We start from the raw sequence: 26,705 nt of genomic DNA on the forward strand, positions 1-26,705 counted from the left end.
GACAGAGAGAGAGAAAACGCTGGTGAAAGAGAACAGCAGGGGTCAACTTTAATCCTCTCAAGGAATCACTTCAGTAATGGACAAGGAAGTGCACAATGTTTCCCGCGAAGCAGTGCTTCCAAGAAGCAAAGTTAATCAGTGCATTTTTATAAACAATACATTCATATAGATATTACAGAAGACAGACTCCAAAGCATTATTACCTCCGAGAATCTCTGTATATCCTGCGTCAGCGTCCCCACCCTTTTCCATTTGAAATGTTTGAGGAATTTGACAATGGCGGGGTTCACGGCGTTATCAGATGGGACAGTTCGGAAGAAGTAAGGGTATTTCTTCTTGTCTGCTAGGACCGGCGTCGTTGCTGCAAATGAAAGCTGTAAATAAAGATGAGAAAAAAACATATGAGAATTGTGAGAAAAAAAAAATCTAAGAGTCTATCCAAGGTGAAGCCTTATATATCAGACAACGAAGGCAATCTAGATATGTCACAAATGCTGTAACTTCAGATGTCTGCAAACTAGCAGCAAGTGTCCTGCGAATCCATCCCTGGTGCAGTGAATATCAGATGGTTAAAATCTGATGTGCTCAAGAAGGCATTGTAACTCTGGTTAGTAAGGAAACGAGTGCTTTGAAGAATTTCAATAGTTATCCAGGATGCCTCTAATGATCCATGACATTGAAGCAAATGGTAAGCAGATGCGTTGACTCATTCTTTGGAACGTGCTTGAGAGTAATAAAAAAAAGTGTAAAAAAGTACTCTTAAATTGGAAAAAACAGTATTTCCTTGAAATATACAAGGCAGAGCATACACATCCATGCTTAAAAAAAAGCAGTTTAGGTACACCTTTACTTTTGTAATTGGCTCCCCGAGCATTCACAAGGCCCCAGGACCCCATTCCCCGGGGCCAAATCGCGTGGATTCTCTCCACGAGCTTTAAAGAGAGCCCGGAGACCTCATCACTGTGGCCGATATTTTTAAATCCGCTTTTATAGTTAGGTGAAAATGTCAGTTAAAACGTAAGGTTTTAAAGAATAGAACCAGTGGCGGCCGACACTGATTTAGAGTGGTAGGGCGGGTAGAGGGGGCAGGGGTGGGGGGAGCACGCAGGGGAGCATGTGGTTAATAATTTAAAAGAAGTAAAAACTGACATGGTACTGCCGGCCGCCTTGTGCTCTTTGCTTACACTTCCTGATCCCAGCAGTCCCTGGGCCAGCACCACCGACTTCCCATTCAATCCTTGTGCTGCTCAACAGCATGAGAGTAGAGTGGGGATTGACCTGTGTGGGCTGGAGCAACGTTCGCTCAGGCACAGGGAGTCTCTGCTGTATCTCCAACCTGGCTGTGCAATACAGCTGGGTTAAGCTAAGCATACATGATAGTTTGGCCAGCATTAGTTACCGGTCAAACTGACAAGCTCACTTAGAAGCGCACATCTGCCACTCCTCCTCCCACCCCCAATGCCCTGACCCTGCCCCTTCTTGCGGATGTATGACATTACAATGCATGCTTTTACTACGCATGCCTTTACAACGCTGTTTTTACAACGCATGCCTTTACAACGCATAGTGCTTTGGGGCGCTGGATAGTGAATAGTTTAATTTACTATTCCAACTCCAGTCCCCGTGGATAGTAGGGAAGGTGTTGGATAGTAAATTAAACCTATTCCCTATCCTAGAGCGCCCCCAGCGCAATGTGTTGTAATGGTTTGCGTTGTAAAAGTTGCGTCGTAAAGGCACTGCGTAGTAAAAGTTGCGTTGTAAAGGATGTTTTCCCTTCTTGCACATGCTGGCTCAGCCAGCAGCTGAAAAAACAAAAATAATACATTTTTTATTTTTCAGCTGCTGGTCATGCGCCAGTGGATTGATGCTCCTTCTCCATTGCGAAGAGCCGCCCTTGAACAAAACCACTGAAATTCACTAGTTAATATAATCTCAAGTAACTATATCTCATGTGCCCTAAATTAACTATACACCCTCGCCATTCACTGCGAATTAGCTCACATATAACATCACTTATGACATGCTCTATGACATCTTTGATAGCATTACTGCAGGATCTGAAATGACATCATGACAACAATGTGCGTGGTGAGTGTGCAAGTTATAGTTACATTACAGCACAAGTTATAGCTACTGGCGATAACTAGAACTGGTGAATTTCAGTGGATTAGTTAATTTCAAAACTGTTTGTTTCAACTGACATTTTCACTTAACTATGATGTTTTCAGTGAATTTCTAAGGCTATTTGAAATGTAGAGTAACATATTGTTAAAATTCCTAACTATAACATTACTTTAACCTCCCGCTGAGAAAAAATACATACATACATGTTTATATATATAAATATATATATAAATATAAATATATATATATATATATATATATATATATATATATATATATATATATATATATATATATATATATATATATATATATAGAGAGAGAGAGAGAGAGAGAGACAGACAGAAACAGAGAGAGAAAAATGTAAAAGGTGGTGACTCTCTAGTGATTATGGTTAAGTCAGTTTCTAGTGAAAAGCTTTTTTTGTTTTCCTTATTCCTTTTGTTCAGAGAATCTGCACTAAACCGTTCCAAAACAATTCAGCCAATTTGGTGTTGGCATGGCAAGTTAAGTGTAGATTTGTTCCGGGTGGGGGAGGGAAGGGACAAAAGAACAGAGGCTCAAAAAGTGACATTTTCTATTTGAAAGCCAATAGGAAACATTGGTCTCAGCACCGGAAAAACACACGTACAATGCACTGCTGATAAGCTCACAATAGTTAAATCAAAAGATAAAAATGCTTAAAACCACACTGTTAATAAATAACAAATACTCACACCAACAAATAACACTATATCACAGTCATCTCATTGAATCAGTTAATAGTAGTGTAATATTTAATCAGACCTGTAAGCACATTTATGAAACTGGGAATTTGATCTGTTACATCCTGCTTCAACACCCTCCGAATGCTCTGCAGGATCTTCAAGTGGATCCCCTCCGAAACAAGAAAAACCTGTCACCCAAGCCATCGTCACCAGCAGGCTGGACTACGGAAACCCACTCTACGCAGGAACAACAACCAAGCTCCTGAGACGGCTGCAACGCATCCAGAACGCCTCGGCACAACTGATCCTCGACATCCCTCGACGCAGCCACATCACCCCCCACCTGAGAGACCTACACTGGCTCCCCGTCAACAGGAGGATAACCTTCAAACTCCTCACCCAATCATACAAAGCCCTACACAACGCCGGACCAGCCTACCTGAACAGACAACTCAGCTTCTACACCCCCCCACCCGCAGCCTCCGCTCAGCCAGCCTCGCTACGGTCCCCCGCATCCTTAAAACGACCGCCGGCGGCAGATCCTTCTCCCACCTCCCCGCCAAGACCTGGAACACCCTCCCCACCAACCTATGACAGACCCAAGGCCTACTGGCCTTCAGAAGACTTCTCAAGACCTGACTCTTCGATCAGTAGCAGCCCCCCCCCCCAAGCCTTGAAACCCTCACGGGTATGTAGTGCGCTTTACAAATTCCCTGATTGATTGATTACATCGAGTGTGATGTCATGAACATTGCACTTGGTGTTCAATTTATGATTTGCATGGTAATTTTGTAACTCCATCAGCTGATAGTTCATCTGCCACTCGAGTAAGTAAAATCATCCTCATTTATATTACTCTGTATATAGCGACATCCTAACACACAAATTGCTTGCATTTAGGGCCTGCTGCCAAGTCTTCCCCTCTGTGCTGGGTCACGGTATATGCATGATCATAACTCTCAATGCTATTTTAACAGTATCTTACTACACCCAAATGTCCATTTGGCATATTGCAACTGCATTATTTTAGGAATGTAGATAATCCACTAGGTATGGCTTCCAGTCTGCATCTAATTGCTTTTTCAAAATACTGGTTCTTTGCTGAGTTCTGTTTAATTCGAGCCGGGGCTTTCCGTGCTTAGCACTGGCACTTAATTGGTTTACGGTGCCCGTCACTGGCACCTAATTTGTCAACACCATACTTAAAACAGTCCACCACATAATGGCGCTGCTCATCTAATTTAGAGATGAGCAGAACAACGGTAGTTTAGGAATACAATATACATTAAAATGGCTAATACGTGCCTCCCCAGCCATTCCTTTAGCTTTGGGGACCTGGAATAATCGAACTGTTGCATTTACATGCAAAAGATAACGTTTTGTAGTTGTTTTGGCAGCAATGACAAGGGCAATGGGTGGTGCAAGCAGCAGTGGCCTCCTAGTCAGAGTCCTGGCACTTACAATGTTACACATTAAGAACTGGTGCCGACAAGTATACAAATGTATCGCTAGCGTTTATGGGCAGTGATGTTCATGTTGCCCTATGGTAGAAATTATCCTTTGATTCACATTGACTGCCCTGTTTTACTTTTTGTCAATGTGCCATGCCTCTTGCATGGTTCAGTTTCAGATTAAGAAACATCGCACACCTAAAATCATACGAATTAAAAAGTTCATCCTAAAACAAGATTACTTAAATATCCTAACATTGCAATCAGAAGACACAAAGTTCATGGCTAACCAATCATAGAAGTGCAATGTGAAAGCAACGGATTCGGTAGTGACAATAAATAAGTAAAACCTGCTCTTGTAAAATGGATATTAGCTTGTTTCAAGAAAAGTAAAAGATAGTATATTCTCAAAGCCGTAACATTTACAAAAACCATAAAATACGAAGTACTCTGAGCAGAGCAACGGTCACAGGGACAAGCTGGCAGATTCTTAAAATAGGGGTCCTGGGCGGAAAAGGCCACCAGAAAATGAACCGTGCCTAATGTGAGCCTGACCAACAAATACCTATGGTACTGAATCCCTACCCACAGAGGGGCATATTTACAAGCCCCTTGCGCCGCTTTTGCGCCACCGTTGCGTCACTTTTGTGTTGCAGCGGCGGCGCAAAAGATGCGCCAAGGTGCGGGGTATTTACAACGTGACGCATCTGGGAGATGCGTCACGTTGTAAAGCTCTGCGCCAGAAGGAGGCGTTCCTGCGCAGGGGGGAGGGTGGGGGGGGCGTTCCGGCGCAGAAACGCCTCCTGAAAGTGGCTGAGTGAAATCCACAAGATTTCACTCAGTCATTTTGGTGCCCATGCTGCGTCAAAACCCTGCGCCTGCTTGAAGCAGGCGTAAGGATTGACGCAGCATTGGAATAATAGGGCCCCCGAGCATTGCTGGAGCTGCGTCGTACTTGCGATGCAACTCCAGCAATGCGACACTTTTACAGCACAGATGCGTGACGCATCTGTGCCGTTTTTGCACCATGGTGCGCTGCATTGTAAATGCAGTCCAACCATGTTGCCGTAGGCATGGCACACAATAAATGGCGCATCCCTGCTGATATGCGGGGATGCGCCACTTATTGTAAACATGCCCCTTAATGTTTTTTGTATGTTGCCGAGCCAAGGCCAGCTAGAATCTCTGCATATACTTGGAAACAGCGCCTGGAAGCCTCTCTCTGCAGTCTTAGATCCCTACAATAAACTAAAACGTTGCTCTTCAGTGTAGCAGCAAAGCTAGCTTTAAGACCAGCAGGGGCAATGAAGAGGTCGCCAAGCCCCAGTCTGTGAGAGGTGTGATGGATATACTTTATCCAAGGAATCTCCAAGCGGTGGGCCAAATGCAGGCAATCAGTAAGGATGGCCCTATTCAAAACAGTCTGTTCCATTGTCCAAATTCGGAGCCACAGTAATAAAGGTTGCATTTTTGTAAAAACAGCAATGTAGCCCAGCCGCACTTCTGAATGGCAAATAAAATACCTCGCACTGGTGAGAACAAACAATAACTTTTTGAGGAACCTATTCTCAACAGTTTCCAGACCACCTGGGTCACTGGTGCCCAGCCTCCCTCCCCTTAGGATGCAACAACACTTGGCTCTATAAATAGCTATGAGTTCTTCTCTCACAATATACTGGCAAAACTGAACGTGTCCTCGATCGTTTTAGAGAAAGCCGCCACCTTGCTTGTCTTTCGAGGTCTCCATGAGAGATGTTTATCAAAGAGGACACCTAGATAGGCAAATGCCAGAACAGTGTGTACTCTTGTCATTATTGACTATGAAAACAGGGGGGCATATTATCAAGGGGGTTTATCTCCGCTTTTTTGGCTTTAAAAGCAAGAAAGCGGAGATAAAATTATCTCCCTATTACCTAGCTGTCGCTAACACCAGTTAGCGACAGCTAGTAGGAGATAGCGACCATCTTGGGCCCCACTTTGCATGTCAGAGAAATTTATCACTAATGACATGCAAAGTGGGCGTGCCAAGATGTTAGCGACTGGAAACAGTCGCTAACATCGCTATCTCCTATTACCAACTTTTGGAGATATTCGCACTAAGCGCGAATATCTCTAAAAGCTAACACCTGCCTTGTGCAGTTCTTAGCCATGTTATCCAATGGGAGGTGGATAATATGGCTAAGAACATTAGCTCGGTAATGCATGAATATCGCTGACTTTTCAGCGATATTCAGGCATTGCGGCCGATTTTTATCGCATTTGCAATAGATCTTGGTAATACCAAGGTTTATCTGCGATAAAAATCGCCGCAGGTCGGCGATACATTTTTGTCTCTGACCAAGCAATAGCGATAATTATCACTATTGCTTGGTAATATGCCCCAGGGTTCTCCTGCTTCTTCGCTCCAATAGACCATGACAAGAGTTTTTGGCTGATTAACCATCAAATCAATGCTCATCATATAATTACAGAAGCAATAGTATTATTGATAAATACAGGTATTAATACTCACGCTGCACCATTAGGGCATTACCCTTTGATCTATAGTGACTACTTGGTCAAGCTCCTAACCAAAGAGTCAAGTCTGTAGTTCCTACGACCAGTTCACAAATAGTTTACCTTCACTCTGACTTGTAATACTAACTTTATCCAGTTGCAAATCACTAAAGGAATTCTCACCCTGACAATGGGCTAATATGGTATGTTCATTTTTAGCTAGATGATACGCATCAGTTCACTGCATACCTATCTCCTCGTTTTCTCCTCACTATTTTTTCAGACTTGCACTAAGAAAAGGCGACGAGGATCATGAGACTTACGCAAAACCATGTTCTCATTTACAATAGAGAGTTGAGTAAAATTAATTTTGTTGTAGGCTCTTAAATGCTGTAAGTTGTTCAACTGTTGTAAATAAAGGCTGCAAGTATTATTATATACCCCACCACCCACTTTTCAGGTATTTGTTATCATCCTGAGGAGGTTCAGCAATCCCGAGTGTGACCGAAATGCATTGACAATATTTGGAGGAGATAATTTAATTGGTCTGAATACAAACCTTGTTTTTCTAGAGGAAAATGGCAATGGACTCCTTAATGTTGTAAAACGTCCTCTCAATTTAACTTACACACACTGCATTGGTGTTGGGCTCTCCTACTGATATAAAAGCTGTTTTTCAGGTGCCTATATCTTTGGTACCGGTTGACGGATCCTCACAGAATTTTTCCCAAAACGTCGACACATATTTCAGCTTCTGTCTTGAAAGTTGCAGGGTCGCTTATAAAGCGGGGGTCGAGAAAAATTGGTGGTCCTTAACCGCATGCGCGCTAGCGGGTTTTCCCGCTGCGCGCTGGATTTTAAAAAAACCCGCGTTACGTGACAAAGCCAGCTCGTCATGCGCGTAGCGCAGGTAACGCCCATGACGAGCTGGCTTTGTCATCCGCGCTGAAGGGGTTAAACAAGTTTTCCCCTTGTTAATTCCATTAGGAGTTTTGAATACAGCTACAGCCCAAACTGCTGGAGGGAATTACACCAAATGTGGCAGAAAGGTAGATTTTGTTCCACAGATTACACATTTTGTCATTTGGTGTAAATCCGTTCAGCAGTTTTAGAGAAATTAGCCAAAAAACAAATTTGAATATATGGAGATGCGGATCCTCTGCTGATCTACCTGTAAGGGAATTGCAGATTCACGCACCAAAACAAAGTCCTCATTGGCTGGCCCCACCTTTACAGAAAAGTTGTGGCCGCCATTTTATGTGCAGAGGAATGGTCCCTAGGGCTGAAAAGTTGTTTGTATAGTAAAAGAAGGGATCAGGTGAGAGCTTTTCTGACCCCTTTTGTATGTGTACTGGGATTGGAATCCCCTAAAAAAAATGTTTTGCCATTCGTGAAATCCACAGATCCCTTGCAAGGTTCAGCATGGCCCCCGTGTAACTCCATGGGAGATCCACAGATCGAGCGTGACTAAAAAAACTGTGTATATATATATATATATTTTTATTCTTTTATACTCACGTTTACTCTCACAGTCACTCACACACTCATACATGTACTGCCACACATACTCACATACCCATACACTCTTACACCCATACAGTCACTGTTGCAATCATTCACAAACTCATGCAGAACCTCTCACACCCACTCTTGTACCTATGCAGAAATCGTTACACCCATTCATAAACCCATAGAGACTCGCACACCCCATTTGCACCTTAATAGACAGTTTTACATCCACTCACAAACCCAAACAAACACTGTCACAGCCATTCAGATGTCCCACAATGTTACACCCATTCAGAAACCCATACAGAGACTCTCACACCCTCATTTACATCCATTCAGAGACTTTCACGCCCACTCACATATCCATACAGACCCTCTCACACCCTCTCTTACACCTATGCAGACACTGTTACAGCCATTCATAAACCATACAGAGACTCACACACCCACTTGCACCTATATAGACAGTTTTACACCCACTCACAAACCCATACATACACTGTTACGGCCATTCAGATATCCTACAGACAATGTTACACCCATTCAAGAAACCCATATAGAGACTCTCACATCCACACTTACATTCGTTCATAGACTTTCACACCCCCACATGTCCATACAGACCCTCTCACACCCACTCTTACACCTATGCAGACACTGTTACAAAGATTCAAAAACCCATACAGAGACTCTCGCACCCAGACTTACATCTATATAGACATTTTCATAGCCACTCAGATACTGATATAGAGAGTCTCCCACCTACTTATATACTCATACAGACACTGTTACAGCCACTAAGATATGCATTTAGACACTTATGCACGTAAAATGATACCCATTTATACTGTTATACCCACTGTCAGATCCATTTACTAGAAATATTAAATGTGCTGTTTTGCATTGAATGTGTGCTTTTGGTTTGCGGATCTGTGGATTCAATAAATGTTTTAAAAGAAGAATTTACAGTAAAAAAATAACTATTTGGGACATATGGTGGCTCTCTAGTCCAGCACACAAAGCTATGACCTACAATCCACATTCTAACCATTTTGAAGGATAGACCAGGAGCACACAGGAGAATGTTGGAGAAGGCTGCAGCTGAATGAGGCAGTTTTCAAAATGAAATCAGTTAAAAGAGACCCTATGAAGTAAAATTTAAAAGATCACATTTGATTGGATGCTGTAATGTTATCACTGTTTAAAACTAGGTTGTGGTATACATTTAAAGTAAGAACATGTGTGATTGGCTGTGTGGGATATGTTTATAATTGCATACAGTCAACCACACCTGCTGTCTTTGGTTTAGGAGTTAGTATGCTGCTGTAGAGGCTGTTGTGAACTTGTGACCTACAGCTAGCAGAGAATGTTTTGGTCACCATGGAAACACAGCTACTGGAGTATGGGGGAAGGGAACAAGAAAAGTCTACAGTGTCAATGTGAGGAGACATTGTTCATGAAAATAATAATGAATACAGATTGGTTCTAAATCTAGGCATGTGTAGGAAGTGGTGTGTTGTAACTTTGCACTTGGTTCCGCCCACTCCCCCCTGTTACCCCCTCCCGCTTCTCTCCCACTTGGTATGGCCCGTGCTGTCACTTGAAGGCAGCAGTAGAATGTTCATGTGTAACGATCCTGTCAAGCTGGGAGCACCTTGTGTTAAATTGAACTGAATAAAGGTTCTTGAATTCTACCACGTGTGGACCGCATTTACTACAATTTTGGCGACGGAGGAAACGGAGCTGAGCCAGGGTCAGTGTGGTGTCTCTCCCCTGGAGTGATATGAGCTTGGACAAGGAAAATATGAGGAAATGAATTTATGACGTATCTTGGGCGTTCTAAGGAAACTGAGAAATTAAAGAGAAGTAAGACCCAGGTTGAGGAACATTGAAAGAAGCGCAAGTCAGTGAGGTGAGCAGATTAATATGAGGAAATGTATTTATGACGTATCTTGGGCGTTCTAAGAAAACTGAGAAATTAAAGAGAAGTAAGACCCAGGTTGAGGAACATTGAAAGAAGCGCAAGTCCGTGAGCTGAGTGAAGAGAAATGAGAAGAACAGGGAACGAATTTTAATCTGTTGAGGAATAAGAAAACATGATGAAATGAATTGATGATTTACCTTGGGCAGTCCGTGAGAAAATGAAATGTTGAGAGGAGTAAGACCCAAGTATATGAGCGCTGGAAGAGGCGAAAGTTCGTGAGGTGAGCAGTTTCAGCTTAGTGAGGAGAGCTGAGCGGAGCGGGGAACGTATTTGGAATCGTTGACGCCGTGTTTGAACTTTATAAATTGAGCCTTGGTGACTGAGTTGAAAAGTGAGCGAGGCAGGGGTACCAGGTGTTTTTTGTTCCCGCAAGTGACATTGAGGAGAATCAGCGCGATCAGCGTTCGAATTGTAAATCTCCTCAGTTTTTCGGAGTGCAGCCAAAGCTCCGTCACACTTGATAAAATTCTCCTCAAATCTACAGCACTAACCAGATTCCAATTTGGAGAGGCACTGCCACCGTGTGGCCATTTTAAGCATAGGAGCATGTGAAAATCTCCAGTAAGAACAGTTCAGCGCAGGTCATTTCAACCGGGTTAAGGGGAAGTGAAGCACAATTCAGTGGCGGTTTCCCTTGGGTGTGTAATGCCGGAAGGAAAGATGTGTAACTCTCCTCAGTGCGATGTGTAGGAATTTAACTACACCGTAGCAGCAAAGCAGCGTCTGAGAGTGTCGACTGAAGGGAATGAGAAGACCCAGAGCTCACGCACACGTGTATCTACTAAAGGCGTATTGGTGAGTCATAGTGGCTGGGAGGAGGAGAAGTGAGCTGAGCAGGGAGCTCTGAAACCGCATTTTTGAATTTTTTTTTTTTTTTTTTGTGAGGCACAGCTGAGCGTGAGGGGGAGCCACCCTAGGGAGAACTTAAAGATTACTGAGGCTGATATGATTGGAAAATAAACAAGAACAGAAGCAGCCATGCGCGTAGGAGAGCGTGTGGTGGTAAAGAGTCTTTGAGTTTTCAACAGTTTAACAAGCAGCGTGAGGTCGATGCTCATGGGAAAATTACATTAAAAGCGGTGCATAATTGGTATCAAAACAGATGTGGGTGTAAAGAGACTTTGAGTATTCAACACTACAACGCGCAGCGCGAGGGCAAGGCTCATGGAATAATTACATTAAAAGCGGCGCATAATTGGTATCATAGCTGACGTTTTCCCCCTGAGATTTTAACTGAACAAGAGCGAGACATTAAAGTGTAATTTTCGAAATTAAGGGAAGGGAAGGTGGAAGGTGACACTTCAAGCATTTCAATTGAGTTTCCCCTCTGATCTCCAGCGTGCAGTCAAGGGCAAACGTCATAAAGTAGTTGAGTTTTACGGCAATTTTGAGTGAGGAAGACACCTATTGGGTGCTGATTAAATGCGCGTGTTATGTCCTTAAGGGAATCTGATCTCAAATTTCACCAGTCGAGTGTATAAAGATTAAAAGGATATACAGGAATTAGTAAAGTGAACTGTAGTTACAAGGTCAAAAAAAAAAAAAAAAAGAAAGGTAGAAATTTCTGGAAACTAGTATTTTTTTTCAAATTTCAAAGGAAAGGGGAATAATACAAGGAGTTGGAGCTTGGAGCTACTTAAGGTGAATGATAACTGTGCTCCGGAGCAACCACGTCATCGTGCTGGGTGAAATTAAGTGAATTTAGCTTACCTACACTTTTCATCTGTTGGGTGCATCGCTAGTTACATAGTACCGAGAAATACTTACTGGTTGTGTTATATTAACCTGGTTGTATAGCAAAATTAACATGGAAATAAACAAAAGGTATAACTTATCTCCACCGGAGCCATTGTGTGAAAGGGATGGTATTACTACAAATACTAGGGAAGAGTGGAAGGAACATTTTCGTAATTTGGTAGCTATAATAGAAAATGAGGAACAACCATTACTTCCCAATGATAAGGTGGAAATATTGTTGAATAGATTAAGTGCAGGAGGGGAAGAAGTCTACATTAGCATTGGAAAGATGGTCCAAGAGGGAGCCGGAAGGAATGTCGGTGAAGAAGTTATGGAAGATACAGTGGATCATTATATGCAAGTGATGTCTCGTGATGCACAAAGGTACGAAGTTATCAGGGATGACAAGAATGACAAAATGGGGATGAACATGAGTAAAGTTAACCCTGGGTGTACTATCAACTTAGGAGGAAGTGAAATTGATATTGTCGCAGATTCTGTGGCATATTATTCTACGGTGAGCACGAATTTGAGGAAAAGCAAGTTAGCTGAAGCTTTTGGACTTGAACTCAAAGAGACTAATATATCCCTTAAAATGTACATGGGTGATGACAATAACCTATCAGGGGGGAAAGAGTTGGAATTGAGATACAAGGAAAGATGTACAAGTAAAACGATTTACATCACAGAAAATGAACCCTCCTATCTGAGAGGGGTGGAACAAAAGAAAATAAGATTGATAATGTACCTAGAAAGCAATGAACACAGGAGTGACCTGGTGGGAATCAACAGTACACTCATGGCCTGGTTTGAGTGGTTAAAAGAAAGGAAACCACCATATAAGGGTCAGGTGGCATGGAAAGGAACCGTTTGGAGAGAAGAATGGGGAAAAAAGGTGGTTATGGACAAACTCAAAGTAAAACATGGTACATATAAAGGACTTGAAAGGAGAAGGAATATAAGCAAGGAATCTGTGAAGGAAAAAGGTGAAGAAGTTAGAAAAAAAGAAAATGAATTTGTTAGTAAAGGAAAATGTAAGGTAACTCCCACTAAAGGAGTGAAGGAGGAAAAGTGCAATCCTATTCGACACAATTTTTGGAGAGAGTGGCATGAAGCTACAAGGAATGAACCCATGTCCAGAGGTTCAGGTGCTGAGTATGGAAAGAGATTCGAAGTGGGAGGATGGTCTAGACCAGACAACGAGGATGAAAAGGTGTATGAGGTCTGTGGTGTTACAAGGCGCAGACGCAGTTTGGTCTGGTCCAGGAAACTACCCAAGGAAAAGATCTTAAAGTTATTATTACTCACCGGGATGGAGGTGATGATATGAAGGAGAGAAGTCTGGAGCACAAGAGAACTAAACCTAGGAACTGACTTGTGGTTGACTGGCATAGCGGAAAAGCAGGAGTGTTAGGAATCATTTACCCTGCAGCGTCCGCCTGGGCAGTCCGTGTTTCCACGTTGGATTAAGGCCCAGACAATGGGTAGGCCATCACAGAACGAATAACTCTTGTTGACAGTAATACCTCCTATGTAATTCTGAGCTGAGAACTACTAGATGTTTGACTTTGGGTTGGCCATCACAGAACTAATAACCCTTGTTTACAGTTATACCACATGAGACATTTTACTGAGTATAACTAGAAGTCTGAAGTGTTGGCCCCTCGGGCCATGACTATGGATAGTGATTTCTTACCAGTGTCTACATTATTTCTCTGAGCACAGACACTCGTATAAATAGGAGCATGATGTCTCTCAGTCTCTGGTTAAGAATTTAGGGGTTCAGGGTGGACGGGAAGTTGGGGTGTTCAGCCCATGTTTTACCCTCCTTGGTCAGATACAACCGGGTGTTTAAGGGGATTCTCATAGTTTCAGGCCACCACCCTCCTGTTCCTGGATTTCTCCGCCCCGCCCGTACAGAGACTGTTTATCTCGTTTATATTGGTCCTCTGCCAGTTTGGTAGAGGCCTTGGGTTCATCCTTCTTGATGTCCCAGGTTCTCACCGGGGCTCAGGTCTTTTGTGTAGGACCCTCTGCTTTTCCTGCTAGCGCATTTGCAGTTATCTCTTCCCTCCATGCTCTACTGTTTTCTCTCTCTTATCTTCTCTCTTTATCTCTCTCTTTTCTCCACTCCTTCCTCCTCCCCACTCCACTCCCCTATACAGCTGACCCCTGTCTTTTCCCTTATTGTCTCCCTAGGGAGGATGATGTGTTGTAACTTTGCACTTGGTTCCGCCCACTCCCCCCTGTTACCCCCTCCCGCTTCTCTCCTACTTGGTATGGCCCGTGCTGTCACTTGAAGGCAGCAGTAGAATGTTCATGTGTAACGATCCTGTCAAGCTGGGAGCACCTTGTGTTAAATTGAACTGAATAAAGGTTCTTGAATTCTACCACGTGTGGACCGCATTTACTACATGGTGTTTAAGCGGTAGTGTTTAGAAATAGTTTTAAAAAAAGATTTCAGTTGGCGCGTGGATCCATGGATCCACCGCAAGGTTACATGGAAGGGGGGCTGCACACTGAGCACCTCTAATCAGCTTGTGGATCCGCAGACCACACTCAACACCCATACAGAATTGGGCTTTCTTTAGAGGAGCCAAACACAGACTTAAGAAATGTGACCATTCAGAAGACCTATATGATTAGTAAGAAAATGAAAGCAGTGTTTCTCTTTGTTTGTAGCCTCTGCATCCTTGAAAGCAAAGTTGAAAATGGTACCATTAATGGTTGTGTTGTATGAGATTGGTCTATCATTGTCCTGCTCTGCTTTTGTGTGCTTTCATGAGACAAGTTTGACAGCTTGATATTGAGAAAGATTAATACATACCAAAAATCGCGTATGTGAATTAAGTTGTAGCATAAAAAAAATAGTTGAGAAAGAATGAGTAAGTGTGAATAAGGTGGATGAAGGTGAGCAGGATATCTGAGAAAACTAAAAGGAAATGATGAAAGAGAGTAGAAGATTAAATAAAGTAATGTGTACTGATCAGGAACTATGAGTAAAAGGTTGTGAAGAAAAAGAAAACACAGGTATACACCAATGTAGGGAGTGAAATGCTAATGTACACAGTGATATATTGAAGTATGTTATTATGTATAAAGCTATGCAGTGACATATACACCGATATATAGATTTAAATGAGCTACTTCACACTGAAGCTTTGGCTAAGACAGCAAGGTATAGGTAAATATATTTACTTTTTAGACATAATGGTATAGCTTTGCACACAGTAACAGAGCAAAGGATATAGTGCTGCATACATTTACAGAGTTAGAAAAAAGCTGATGTGTGCAGTAAGTCACTCAGAGAGATACTGATGTATGCAATTAGATATCTAGCTAAATTGGCAATTTAAGCTGAGGCACCCAGAGAGAGATTGAAGTATACAGAATGGCATGTAATGATACAGGAAGATATAGGGAGAAAGGAATGTACACAATTATATATAAAGTAACAGAGGCACAAAGTAATGCAGCTGTCATACCAGCATGACATACAGATAAGTACTAAGAGTTCCGAAGTCGATGCTGTAATGCAGAGACAAGCACTATAAAGTAGATAGTATTATTTCTAGAAAGATAGTTAGCAAAAGAATACTATTGGTATTTACAGGGCCAGCTATACAGTGAGACATACAAAAATAGACTAAGTGAAACAGTAACGCATGTAGTTATACACAAGTGCACACATGAATACCTACAACAATACTTTTACTGTATTACAACAATACATTTACTGTATCTGTAATACCTATGTATAAGAGAGGTAGATTGATAGACAGCTATATGTGTGAACTGTACAAAGCAGAGGAAAGAATAAAAGGACAGACTTTTTTGCATAAGTATTTAGAAACTGTAGAGTACAACTATAGCAAAGCAATAGACACAGAGATGCGTTCACTAACACACTCACTTATGGATACAGTTAAACTCCCTGGCAGACATTGATGCATGCAGTTACACACATGGAGACATTGATACACTCAGTGACTGACTCATATACTTACTTATATAGACACTCAAAGTCCCTGTGGCACTTTAATAGATGCACTGAGGCATTCATGCACACAGTAATGTACTCACTGACTCAGTAATACACTAACTTATACATACAATTATACTCCCTGGGACATATTGATGCATACAGTGGCACAGCCATGCACACTGTGATGCAGTCACTGATACACTCATACAGTCATTTATACACATGGTTAGATACCCTGGGTATTTTGATATACACACTAAGACACCCATGTATACACTGAGGCACTCCTGAGTCACTCATGCACTCACTGATACATACACTCAGACACTATTGTAGACACTAGAACACACACTGACACACTCATAACACAGTGATGCTTTGAGTGATATAGTGACACATCCACCTACACACACACACTCAGATACCATGAGAGCGTGATATATACAGTGAGACACTGACATATTCACTTATACAGACAGTGAGATACTCTGTGACACGCTGATACATACACTGACATCTGTGGATACACTGATGCAGTAATTGGCTTAGTCACATACTCTCTGATAAATACAGTGAGACATTCTGGGACTCATAGCCCACTTATGCACTCAAGTTCAAGTTTATTTGATTTAAAAATATTAAATCATAAAAGCACAGTACATTACAATAAGCAAGAATATATCAATTCATGTAGATAAAAAATTGACAATATAATAAAAATGACATCAGTTAAGAATTACAAAGAGAAGAACTGGAAACTGATTTCTGTGCCCAGCCATGACCTACATAAAAACCATAAACATTTAGTATAAAGAGGGACCTTGCATAGTTTCCTGGTTCTATCCACCCCTTTCAGATATTTTGCAATGTGGTCAGCAAAAATGTCATCATCTAGAAATTGTAGCTTGATAAAAGCAGGCCGGCATAATCTCAATCCTTGCATTTAAAAAAAGGCAGAATCCATCTTTTCCTGATTAAAATAAAAACTTGCAGAATAAAATAATATGGATTGTAGACTGTGCAGATATTTTGTCGCAGAGGCACGGGCATAGGGAGCGTGACCAGTCATTTATCTGAAGGAATGTGACCAAGTTTTGGAAGTTGCCTAGGCGTAGGCGCGTCAATACCACCCTGTCATAGTTTCCGGGAGTTAATAGTAGATAAGGTTGTATCCCCGGTTGGGTCAAGAGCAATTGATTGGCTCTGACTGATGTTTTCATAATATTAGAGGACAATCTAATCGCATCCAAAAATCTAAATCATGCATAAAGTTTTTAAAGTATGCAAGCCAGGGAATGCATTGTACCCGTTGCAAGTTCAAGCAGTCTTTTATCAAGTCCCGATTGAGACCAGTAGTAACACCAGTCCAAACCTTATGCCATAACAGAATCGGCTGGATTTTGATTAGGTCGGACAGGTATGACAGTCCCAGTTCGGCGTGGCAAATATACGTAGATGTACTATTCAGGACAGCAAGAAGATATTTTAAAAACCTATTCTCAACTTGCTGGAGGGACTCTACGTTTGCATGACCCCAAATACCGGCTCTAGTCAGAGTAATTGAAGTGCATTTGGCTTTGTAAATTGTCAGCAAATCGTTAATAGGACGCTTTCCTAACTTCCTGGCAAAGTTGATCATGGCTCCTATGGCTTTGTCAAACAGCAATTTTCTAGAATTGATGACTTTAACCCATGAACCCCTTCTATCGAAAACAATTCCCAAGTATGAAAAGTAGTTTGCAAATTCAAGTTTTTTGTTATTTAAAGATGTCACAGCACTTGACGCTAGGCTTGCTACATTTCTTAGTGAATGCTTTGGTAATATTTACATTAAGGTCGAAGCTTGTCATGTAAGATGCAAAGCTCAACACAATTTTCTGCGAGCCAATCGGAGTGCGGGCTAACAAGACTGCATCATCGGCGTATAACAGTGCACCAACTGTCCGTGTGCCTATATTAGGTAGATCTTGCCATTCCCTCGATAAAGTGTTGCCCAAACTATTTATATAGAGCGTAAAGAGGAGTGGAGCTAGCACACGCCACTGCCTTACCCCCTTCCTCACAGGGAAGTTGTGAGTAAGTTCACCAGTTCTCCTATAGCGGACCCTAGCCGGAGCATCTAGGTAAGACTGTTTTTAAAAATTGCTAAGTTGCATTTCTAAACCCATGGCCTCGAAAATGCGCCACAGCTTCTGGTGGTTGACACAGTCAAAAGCCGAGCTCAGGTCAATGAAACACAAATAAAGGCTCCCCCTTTTTGCCTGAGTATATTTTCCCAGTGTAAGACTGTGGTTCAAACCCTGTTCCACAGTACCTTAACCTTGACAGAATCCATACTGTAACTTAGAAATGACACCTGAATCCTCTGCCCTCAACTGCTGTCTATTTAAAATAACGCATCCAGCCACTTTCAGAAAGGAGTCCAGTAGTGATACAGGTCTGTAGCAGGTGGGGTCGTTGCGGTCGCCTTTCTTAAAAATGGGGACAAGAATGTACCCCGTACAAGTAGGAGTGAAACTTTGTGTACAATAGGCCCTTAAAACCAAAGTTAAAAGTGGGCTCCAGAGCAGAGGGCAAGATTTATATAGATCTACTGGTATGCTGTCTGGTCCCGGTGCTTTTCCACCTATGCTTGCGTTAATGGCAAAGATCACCTTGTCCACATTAAAATCAATGCCGATTGGAAGGTAGCTTGAGGAGCCTGATCTAAGATCCTCACCAATGTGAGAGTCTACGTTGTTACAGTATAATCTGGAAAAGTGGGACACCCATTGATCCTCCCCAACCGTGATTTCAATGCTGGGTGAGTTTTTAAGGGCAAAGAACGGGGTGTTCACCAGCCTTCCAAAAGCCTTTTATGTTCTTTGTAACAGACGCTTGCTTAAGGGACTGCCACAATTCAGATCTCATGGCCTCTTTTCGTTTTTTGAGGGACATTTTGTACACTGCCCTAGCCCTTTTTATAGCTTCCAGATCTCTCGTAGGCTTATGTAGGGCGGTTTTCAAGGCTGCATGCGATTTGCTACACTTGGAGTCAAACCAGCCTGGCTTGCTATTAGGGGGGTTTTTGGATTCTGTTATTAAATTATTTTGAATGACCTGTGAGATTTTACAAAAAGAACTAAGAATATTAGAATCCGCAGCAGTCTCATAAAGACAGGCTGAGAAGACTGTTTTGCAACTGGTTAAAAGTGACTTGGTTAATTGTGAAGTATCTACTCCCACCCGTCTAATCGTGTATCCGTTGGATCTATTGATGCCAATATCTTGTATAGGCTCAGTGGCCATATGTCTTTTGGATAACACTTTGGTTGACAGATCTAGGGAAATACTAATTGGAAAGTGATCACTGAAGGCGATAGTGTGTGTTTTAAAATTAACCCGTTGGCTGCGCCGCCGATTTTGCGGAAGTGCGGCACTTCCGCAAAACGGGCGGGGCTGTGTCGGCCATTGGCCGACGGTAGCACCAGCGAGGTAGTGCTGCCATCGGCCAATGGCCGACGGCAGCATGGAAGGGGTTAAATATTCTATCAGCGTATCTATTTGATATTAAAAGAAAGTCTATGGTTGAGCATAACCCATGTCCGTTAAAAGTACTACTAAATGGTATGGGTGGTGAGCAAAGGTTGTTGGCGAAACCCCAGTCCATGGTGTATTTAATCAGGTTTAATTGATCTCCAAAGGGGAAATGCAAAAAATTAGAGATATCTATCTCGTCATCAGATAATAAACCGCAATTTCCTCCTTAAGCGTGAATACAAGGGCCCTTGTAGAAGTCACCTGCCCAAATTATACAAAGATCTTTGTTTGTATTCCGATGAATATTATCCAAATCCTTCTGAAGGTGCCTTAAAATTCCTCAATTTGCAGGGTGGGAATATTATTGTAAAAGTTTTGAAGAATGGTACAGTGGGATTTATCAATATGCATTTTTAAGACCTGATAATAGGTGTTGGATTCCACAAGGACCACCCTTCTTACATTCATCCTATGAGATATGAAGGTACACAAACCACCCTTTTTCCTCCCATGACTGGAGGAAACAGCCAGGGTAAAAAATGTTTTAAACCCATCTTGTATAGCATCTACCCAGGTTTCTTGAATGCATAATATATCAAAGTCATAAAGGAGTTCAAGCCAAGAAGGGTTTGACAATTTAGTAGTTAGACCTGCCACATTCCAAAAAAAGAATATTAGTTAGGCTAGACCTAGATTCACCCTCGGTGTCACGCTTAGTATGCACTCATCCATACAGCTACTCACACACCCCATCATTTACCTATACAACACCTCACATACCCACTCACCCATACACCACTGACACACACACTCACTCACCCATACAGCCACACACAGTTACTTACTTAACCCTACTGATGGAGCAAGATTTCGCAAGTAAAGAGACTTGCTCGGATTCAATCCTCTTGAAATAACATATAATGTATTAATAAACATGTTTTGTATTACTAATAATTGCACCACACAACATTTCTAGTATCTAGAGGAAGATGATCTATGTGCTTTTACTAACAGTAACTCGAGTGACCTAATATGGCAGCCGCAATGTGGGAACTGTTCTGCGCATGCGTATGTCTCACTCACGTGACATGACATACTCTCTGTTTTGGTGGGAAAACTTTGCTTCTGCACACTAGAATTAAAGATGGCTGCTCTATGTTTCACATGCTGATGCTTGCACTGCTGCTTGTACTAAACCCTGTTCGTTGTGCCTAATCACTACCGCTATAGATAAAATAAAGTAAGGGGAATAGAGTAGAGATAAGTGGTATACAGTGCATTCATTTATTCTTTGTTCTAAAACTGTTTCTCTTCAACTTTGCTACTAGCTCGTATTTGGGCCTGATGTGTCATTGCTGAACTCCATATTGAAACTCTCATCGCGCATGTGCTGAATTCTCCCGAGTTCACAAGCCATGGCATTGAATCTGTCCCAGCGACAGTCTTGCCTGCGATGCGCCTGAGAAAATGAACTCTTGACCCTCAGAAAGGAAGACAACTTACAAATCTTCTTATACATTGTATTTGTTATTGAAACATCCATTGTTGGGTGGAATAAATGTGCATGGGGGAAAATAAAATTATGAGAGGAAACATTAATTTGAATATTTGAATGAAATGATCTCATAACTGGTATGGTGTGATGACCTCTCCTCGCTTTTGACCAATAAAATTGAGGGAATATATGAACTTGCAACCTTGGGGGGTGGTACACTGCCCTGGAAAATGGTATAACTAAGGTAGGCTTAGCTAGTTAGATTGTCCGACTTGTCTGAATAGCTAACCTGTCACTGACTCAACGCACTCAATAGGCAATCGAGAGCAGAGGTGCTGGCGGAGCACTCTGTCAGAAGATTCGATAACCCAATCGGGGTTCTGGGAAGGAGTTAGATAACCCAATCGGGGTCTGACTGTTAGCTGCAGAGAGGGGTGTGACGCTGGCATTGTACTTTATCTGTGGGTGCCGGTCCTGACCTGCGGTGGCCCTGTCCTGATCTAATTTGGTCAGTACTTGTCTTGATTCTGGTCTGCACTTGCCCTGTCCTGTTGGCACCTGAACTATCGGGAGTCCTGTCCTTTATCCCAGCCCGTGGCCAGGGTTGATTTTCACACCATTCTAGGTAAATATAAATTTGTGTGAGTATGTCCTTTTCTTGCCCTTCCTATGTTTCAATGCTTAAATAAAACCTGGTAATATTTTCACATCATCTTGCTTTGATTATTTTCTTCCTAATTGAATGAGCTTTAATTGAATTGGTATGGACTATGACATTTAAAGAATTTACATAGATAAAGTGTTTAAACCTTTCCTGAGTCTGTGGTTATTTTATGAATGCAAATGTTTATTTACTGCCTATTAAGCTAACTCCCTTGATCCCTTAGGACTCTAGGTACCGGTGACTAGGATTGGTAAGTCAATGGTATAGGTCCTAAAGATTTATTAAAATCTGATTAGCGTAGGTTTACCTGTTCAAAGTGTGTATGTTTTTATGGGCCCAGGTGAGTATGGTAAACCGAGCAGGTGAGCCCGCGCTCTATCACTACCGCCAAGCATACAACCACTCAATCACCCATAAAACCACTCCCACACCCATAGAGCCACTGAGACACCTACTCACACATGGATACACACAGTCACACAGCAACTCACATAATATGTGTTCCAAATAGTATCACTGACTAGCACACAAACTATACTCATTTAACTTTTGTAGTATTTTGGTATCTTTAAAACTCAAACCTTTAGAAATCACTCACACACACAGGATGATGTCATCAGTGATGTCATTTGAGATGTTATCAGTGATGTTATTGACCATGTCATGAGTGATGTAATATGTGAGGTCATAAACAGTGCATTGCGGGAGCATAAGTTATGGTTGGCTCAGGGAACTAAAACTGCTGAATTTCTATGTTTTTGTATGAGTGAAATGTAAGCCTAACTATAATGTCCTATTAACCTTTATTTTTTTCAGTGAATATATATATATATACATATATATGATCGCTCCAATTGCCCACAGATGAGTCTCACTCGAGCATATGCTTAAGGTGGCAAACCTTTATTGAAGGGTGCAAGCAGACCTCCCTCCGCAGCTTCAGTCAGGCAGCCCCAATGCGAGTAGCCTAAGGCGTTTCAAGAGTTTACCTCTCTTCATCAGAGGCAGTTGCTATCACGAATGCGTGCTCCGGTCTCCCTTTCATAGTGCACAGTTCACGCCCCTGGATGGGCGGGTCAATTGGCCCCACAGCGTTATGGGTGTTGAGGTCCCGGCACTTCAATCCACAGATGGTGCACTCATTTCTGCCACCATTTCAAACCCACCAATGGGTCACCACAGAGTGTGTCCACTTCTGATCCCAAACATATGCTCCACAGAGTGGCCAGAGATCATAGAGCTGCATGGCCCCCTCACTTCGCGGGGTGGTGCTGACTCGACGGCTGGACCGCCGCCTAAAATGATCGCTCTAATTGCCCACAGATGAGTCTCACTCGAGCATATACTTAAGGTGGCAAAACTTTATTGAAGGGTGCAAGCAGACCTCCCTCCGCAGCTTCAATCCGGCAGTCCCAAAGGGAGTAGCCTAACGAGTTTCAAGAGTTTACCTCTCTTCATCAGAGGCAGTCGCTATCACGAATGCGTGCTCCGGTCTCCCTTTCATAATGCACAGTTCACGTCCTGGATGGGCGGGTCAAATGGCCCCACAGTATTATGGGTGTTGAAGTCCCGGTACATCAATCCACAGATGGTGCACTAATTTCTGCCACCCTTTCAAACCCACCAATGGGTCACCGCAGAGAGTGTTCACTTCTGATCCCAAACATATGCTCCACAGAGCGGCCCGACATCATAGAGACGAGTGGCCCCCTCACTTCGCGGGGTGGTGCAGACATTTGAGGTGAGCAGATCTAGAGTGTCGCTGGTGTTGAGAGTGCTCCATACAGGAGCTGCTTTCCACCTAAACTTGAGAACTACCCAGAGTTCTCTGCTTCTTTTTTGCATAATTTATTTGTCACTCTATGCTTAAAAGGGTATTTTATTTTTATATATAAATATATATTTATTTATTTCAGACACGGTCCAAGGACGATACTGGGCACTCATGGGCATTCAAATTAAGATTTATTGATAATAAGTTCAACCACTACTGACAAACGCGTTTTGGCCACAAAGGACATTGACGAAGGTCAGGTGGCCCAAATGCGTTTGTCAGTAGTGGTTGCACTTATTATCAATAAATCTTAATTTTAATGCCCGCGAGTGCCCAGCATCATCCTTGGACCGTATCTGAAAGAGTTGCGCGAGTCCGTACTCGCAAACTGTTGCACCCGCTGCTTGGAGAGCGGCGAAATCAGAAAGGAGAACGCCACGAAAAAAATAAAATAATATTTATATAATATTTATATTATATTATATATATATATATATATATATATATATATATATATATATATATATATATATAGAGGCCTTTTGAGTTATACATATCTACACATACAAAATCTAATCGTGTAACATATGGCAAGAGTCATTTTGTTTGATAAATATTAATATGGCTGAAGCTCTCAAACATATAAAGTGGTTACCTATGATTAATTTTAGGAAACCTTTTGATTGAGTTATAGTGTTCTGTTGATGGATATTTTGTGATTTATCACCACAAGGAAGAACTTATGCAGTGTGTTTATGTATTTGTCCCAACCGTCTATACATGTACAACCATATTTCCCACTACATTTTTGTGATGTTACAAGAGAGTTCTCTTCATAGTGTTTGCATGTCTCACTCAAAGAAATATGGTTAGCATCACAGTAATGTTGCTAATGCTGCGGTTGTGTTGTTGAAGTAGTATTATTATGGTGTTTGTTAAAGTTGTGTTATAGGTGTAGCATTATACATGTAGCATTGTAGTGTGGTAGTTGCCGTTTTGTAATGTTGTGGCGTGAAACTGTTCTTCTAAAACTGTAGGGTTGCAGTGGTAGCCTTGCTGTTGCACAGGTTACTTTTTAGGTGCTGTAGATGTAGTGGGGTAGGTCTACCTTTAGTTTCACCATTCTGCATAATCCTCTAGTGGCAGGGTTGTATTGTTTTTGTAGCAATGGTGGTGTGATTCTGCCATTGTCACTTGCTGAAGACAGAGAAGAAGATAGGGACATCAAGACTTGGAGGACAGTAGTAGTTCCCAAGACAGCAACATGCCTCCCACTCTGACCCTTTACTCTCTAATGCTACAGTTGAAGATGCGTGTAGGAGCACGTTAAACATAAATGGCAACACTTCCTGTTTCCCTGGGCATGGAAGTAATATTTGAGCCATGCTCCAGGGGAGGGACAAACATATGAAGAGGAACAAAAGCCGACATGTGCTGCCCAAAGTCAAGTAATGAACTAAGAGTGACAGTGAAGTCAACCAATGTTAAGCAATGGGTGAGCTCTAGGCAACCTGTAAGTAAACAAAATGTCTTGAAAGCAACAGTGCATGTTCTGTGTCAGATGAGACCTAAAAATACAAAACAAAGGGAAAAAACTATGACAGTGTGGAGTGAAAGGCAGGAGGAGTAAGCAGAAAGAAAGAAGGGAGAGAAAAATAAATGGAAGGAAATGCAGAAAAAAGATGACATGGAACAGGTAACGGCAGAAGAATTAGTGTTACAAAGACAGAAGCAAAGAATCAGAGAGAGAATGAATGGCATGATGACAGGGGACAGGAATCCTGGCACCCACAAATAACGGTAAACTGTTGGTGAAGTGACATGCCGTTTCTGAGGATGACAAAAAAAAACTGGAGAATTAAAGATCAAGAACAAAAAACAACTGCTGTCAGGGCTCCGGCAAATCCCCTGCTGTAAAACGATGTTATTTTACTTTGAGGACAGATATTCCTTAGAGATGAACCATGGTTTACAGCAGAGATTTCCCTCTGGAGACCAGGCTGGCCTCTCCAACCGCCAGTATGCAGCTCAGGGACTTTGAAAATGGCAGCAGAGTTCCAACAAAGAAACATGAGCTGTGCGCACTCTTCACTGAATAATCTACTCTTCTCCAGCTGAAATGCACCTTAACCTTGCAAGAGCTCTGCCCATGCCCTGAAGGGAGATGTGCTGTAAAACAATGCCAGTCTGCCCCTAAATATTGTCAGCTGCATGTGGATGTGACAACTGAGGCATCCCTGCTTAGCTGGATCTGGTGAATGTCTAGAGAAATCAGAAAACCTTAGATGGAATGTAAGCAGCTCTTTTGAATATATGTGAATAAACAATGGAAAACAAGCATTTGCAATGCAATAGGTCTCGCATTTGCGAGAGTTTAAACTATTGGCATTGAAAATGACAATGCCTTTTATGTATCTGTTTTGATAATTAGCACATAAATAAAAGGCATTGTCATTTACAATGCCAATAGCTCAAACTCTTGTAAATACGAGACCTATTTCACTGTAAAGAAGAAGCCGCCATTGTCCCAGGGTGCTTGAAATGTGACAGCACACAGAATGTTGAGGGAAAGCATGTAGCGCCTGCAGTAGGAGAAACTCAATAAAGAAAATAGTCCTTACAGACTAAATAAGAAATACAGTGTAACAGAAGAAAAAGGGCCAGTCCTCATGGGAGGTTACAAATGAAGACAAGGCGGTGCTAAGGAGGGACTAACAAGCCTATTAACAAATCAGAAGCCAGCATTTACAAAGGACAATGGCACAAGCCAATATGAAATATGGGCTGAGAGTGGGCGAGGCTTCAAGTCCATACTCAAATACAGCATGCTTCGCAGAGCAGCGCATGCACTGCCCAGGCTTGACCTAAAAATGGATACTTATATAGCAGGAACAATTTGGTTACAATTTCTGAGGAAAAAAAATCGAAATCCTGTACCCAAACCGGAGTACTCAAAAGTTGTGTCTTCTAAATGTCTTCTAAATTAAAAATTGTCTTCGATATTTGGCTATTTTTAGCACCATTTACCACAAACACAATGAAAAGCAAACATCGGTAAAACCAATAGGTCGCACCTTTGTGAGAGATATTGGCTTTGCCAATGTCTTTTAACTGTGTTGTAGAGAAGCATGACTGCTATGCAACATGGATAAAAGTTCCAATAAAAAGTACCATGACACGGTAACGTGAAGCTAAAAAAATAGCATCATGACACAGCCATCTCTGGCTGCTTCATACTGTTTCCTTTTTTTATGGCAGGT

At 42.0% G+C, this 26,705-nt stretch overlaps 1 protein-coding gene across 1 annotated transcript in view; it reads right to left on the reverse strand.

The window, feature by feature from the left end:
* Nucleotides 1-26,705, reverse strand: part of GABBR2 (gamma-aminobutyric acid type B receptor subunit 2) — a 1,581,022-nt gene that overhangs the window by 1,127,060 nt on the left and 427,257 nt on the right. The window contains exon 3 of the mRNA XM_078686234.1: nucleotides 204-374. Coding sequence (XP_078542360.1) covers nucleotides 204-374 — 171 coding nt within the window. The remainder of the gene's footprint in view (nucleotides 1-203; nucleotides 375-26,705) is intronic.

Source organism: Lissotriton helveticus, chromosome 4_1, assembly GCF_964261635.1.
Source record: "Lissotriton helveticus chromosome 4_1, aLisHel1.1, whole genome shotgun sequence".
NCBI classification, from domain to species: domain Eukaryota; kingdom Metazoa; phylum Chordata; class Amphibia; order Caudata; family Salamandridae; genus Lissotriton; species Lissotriton helveticus.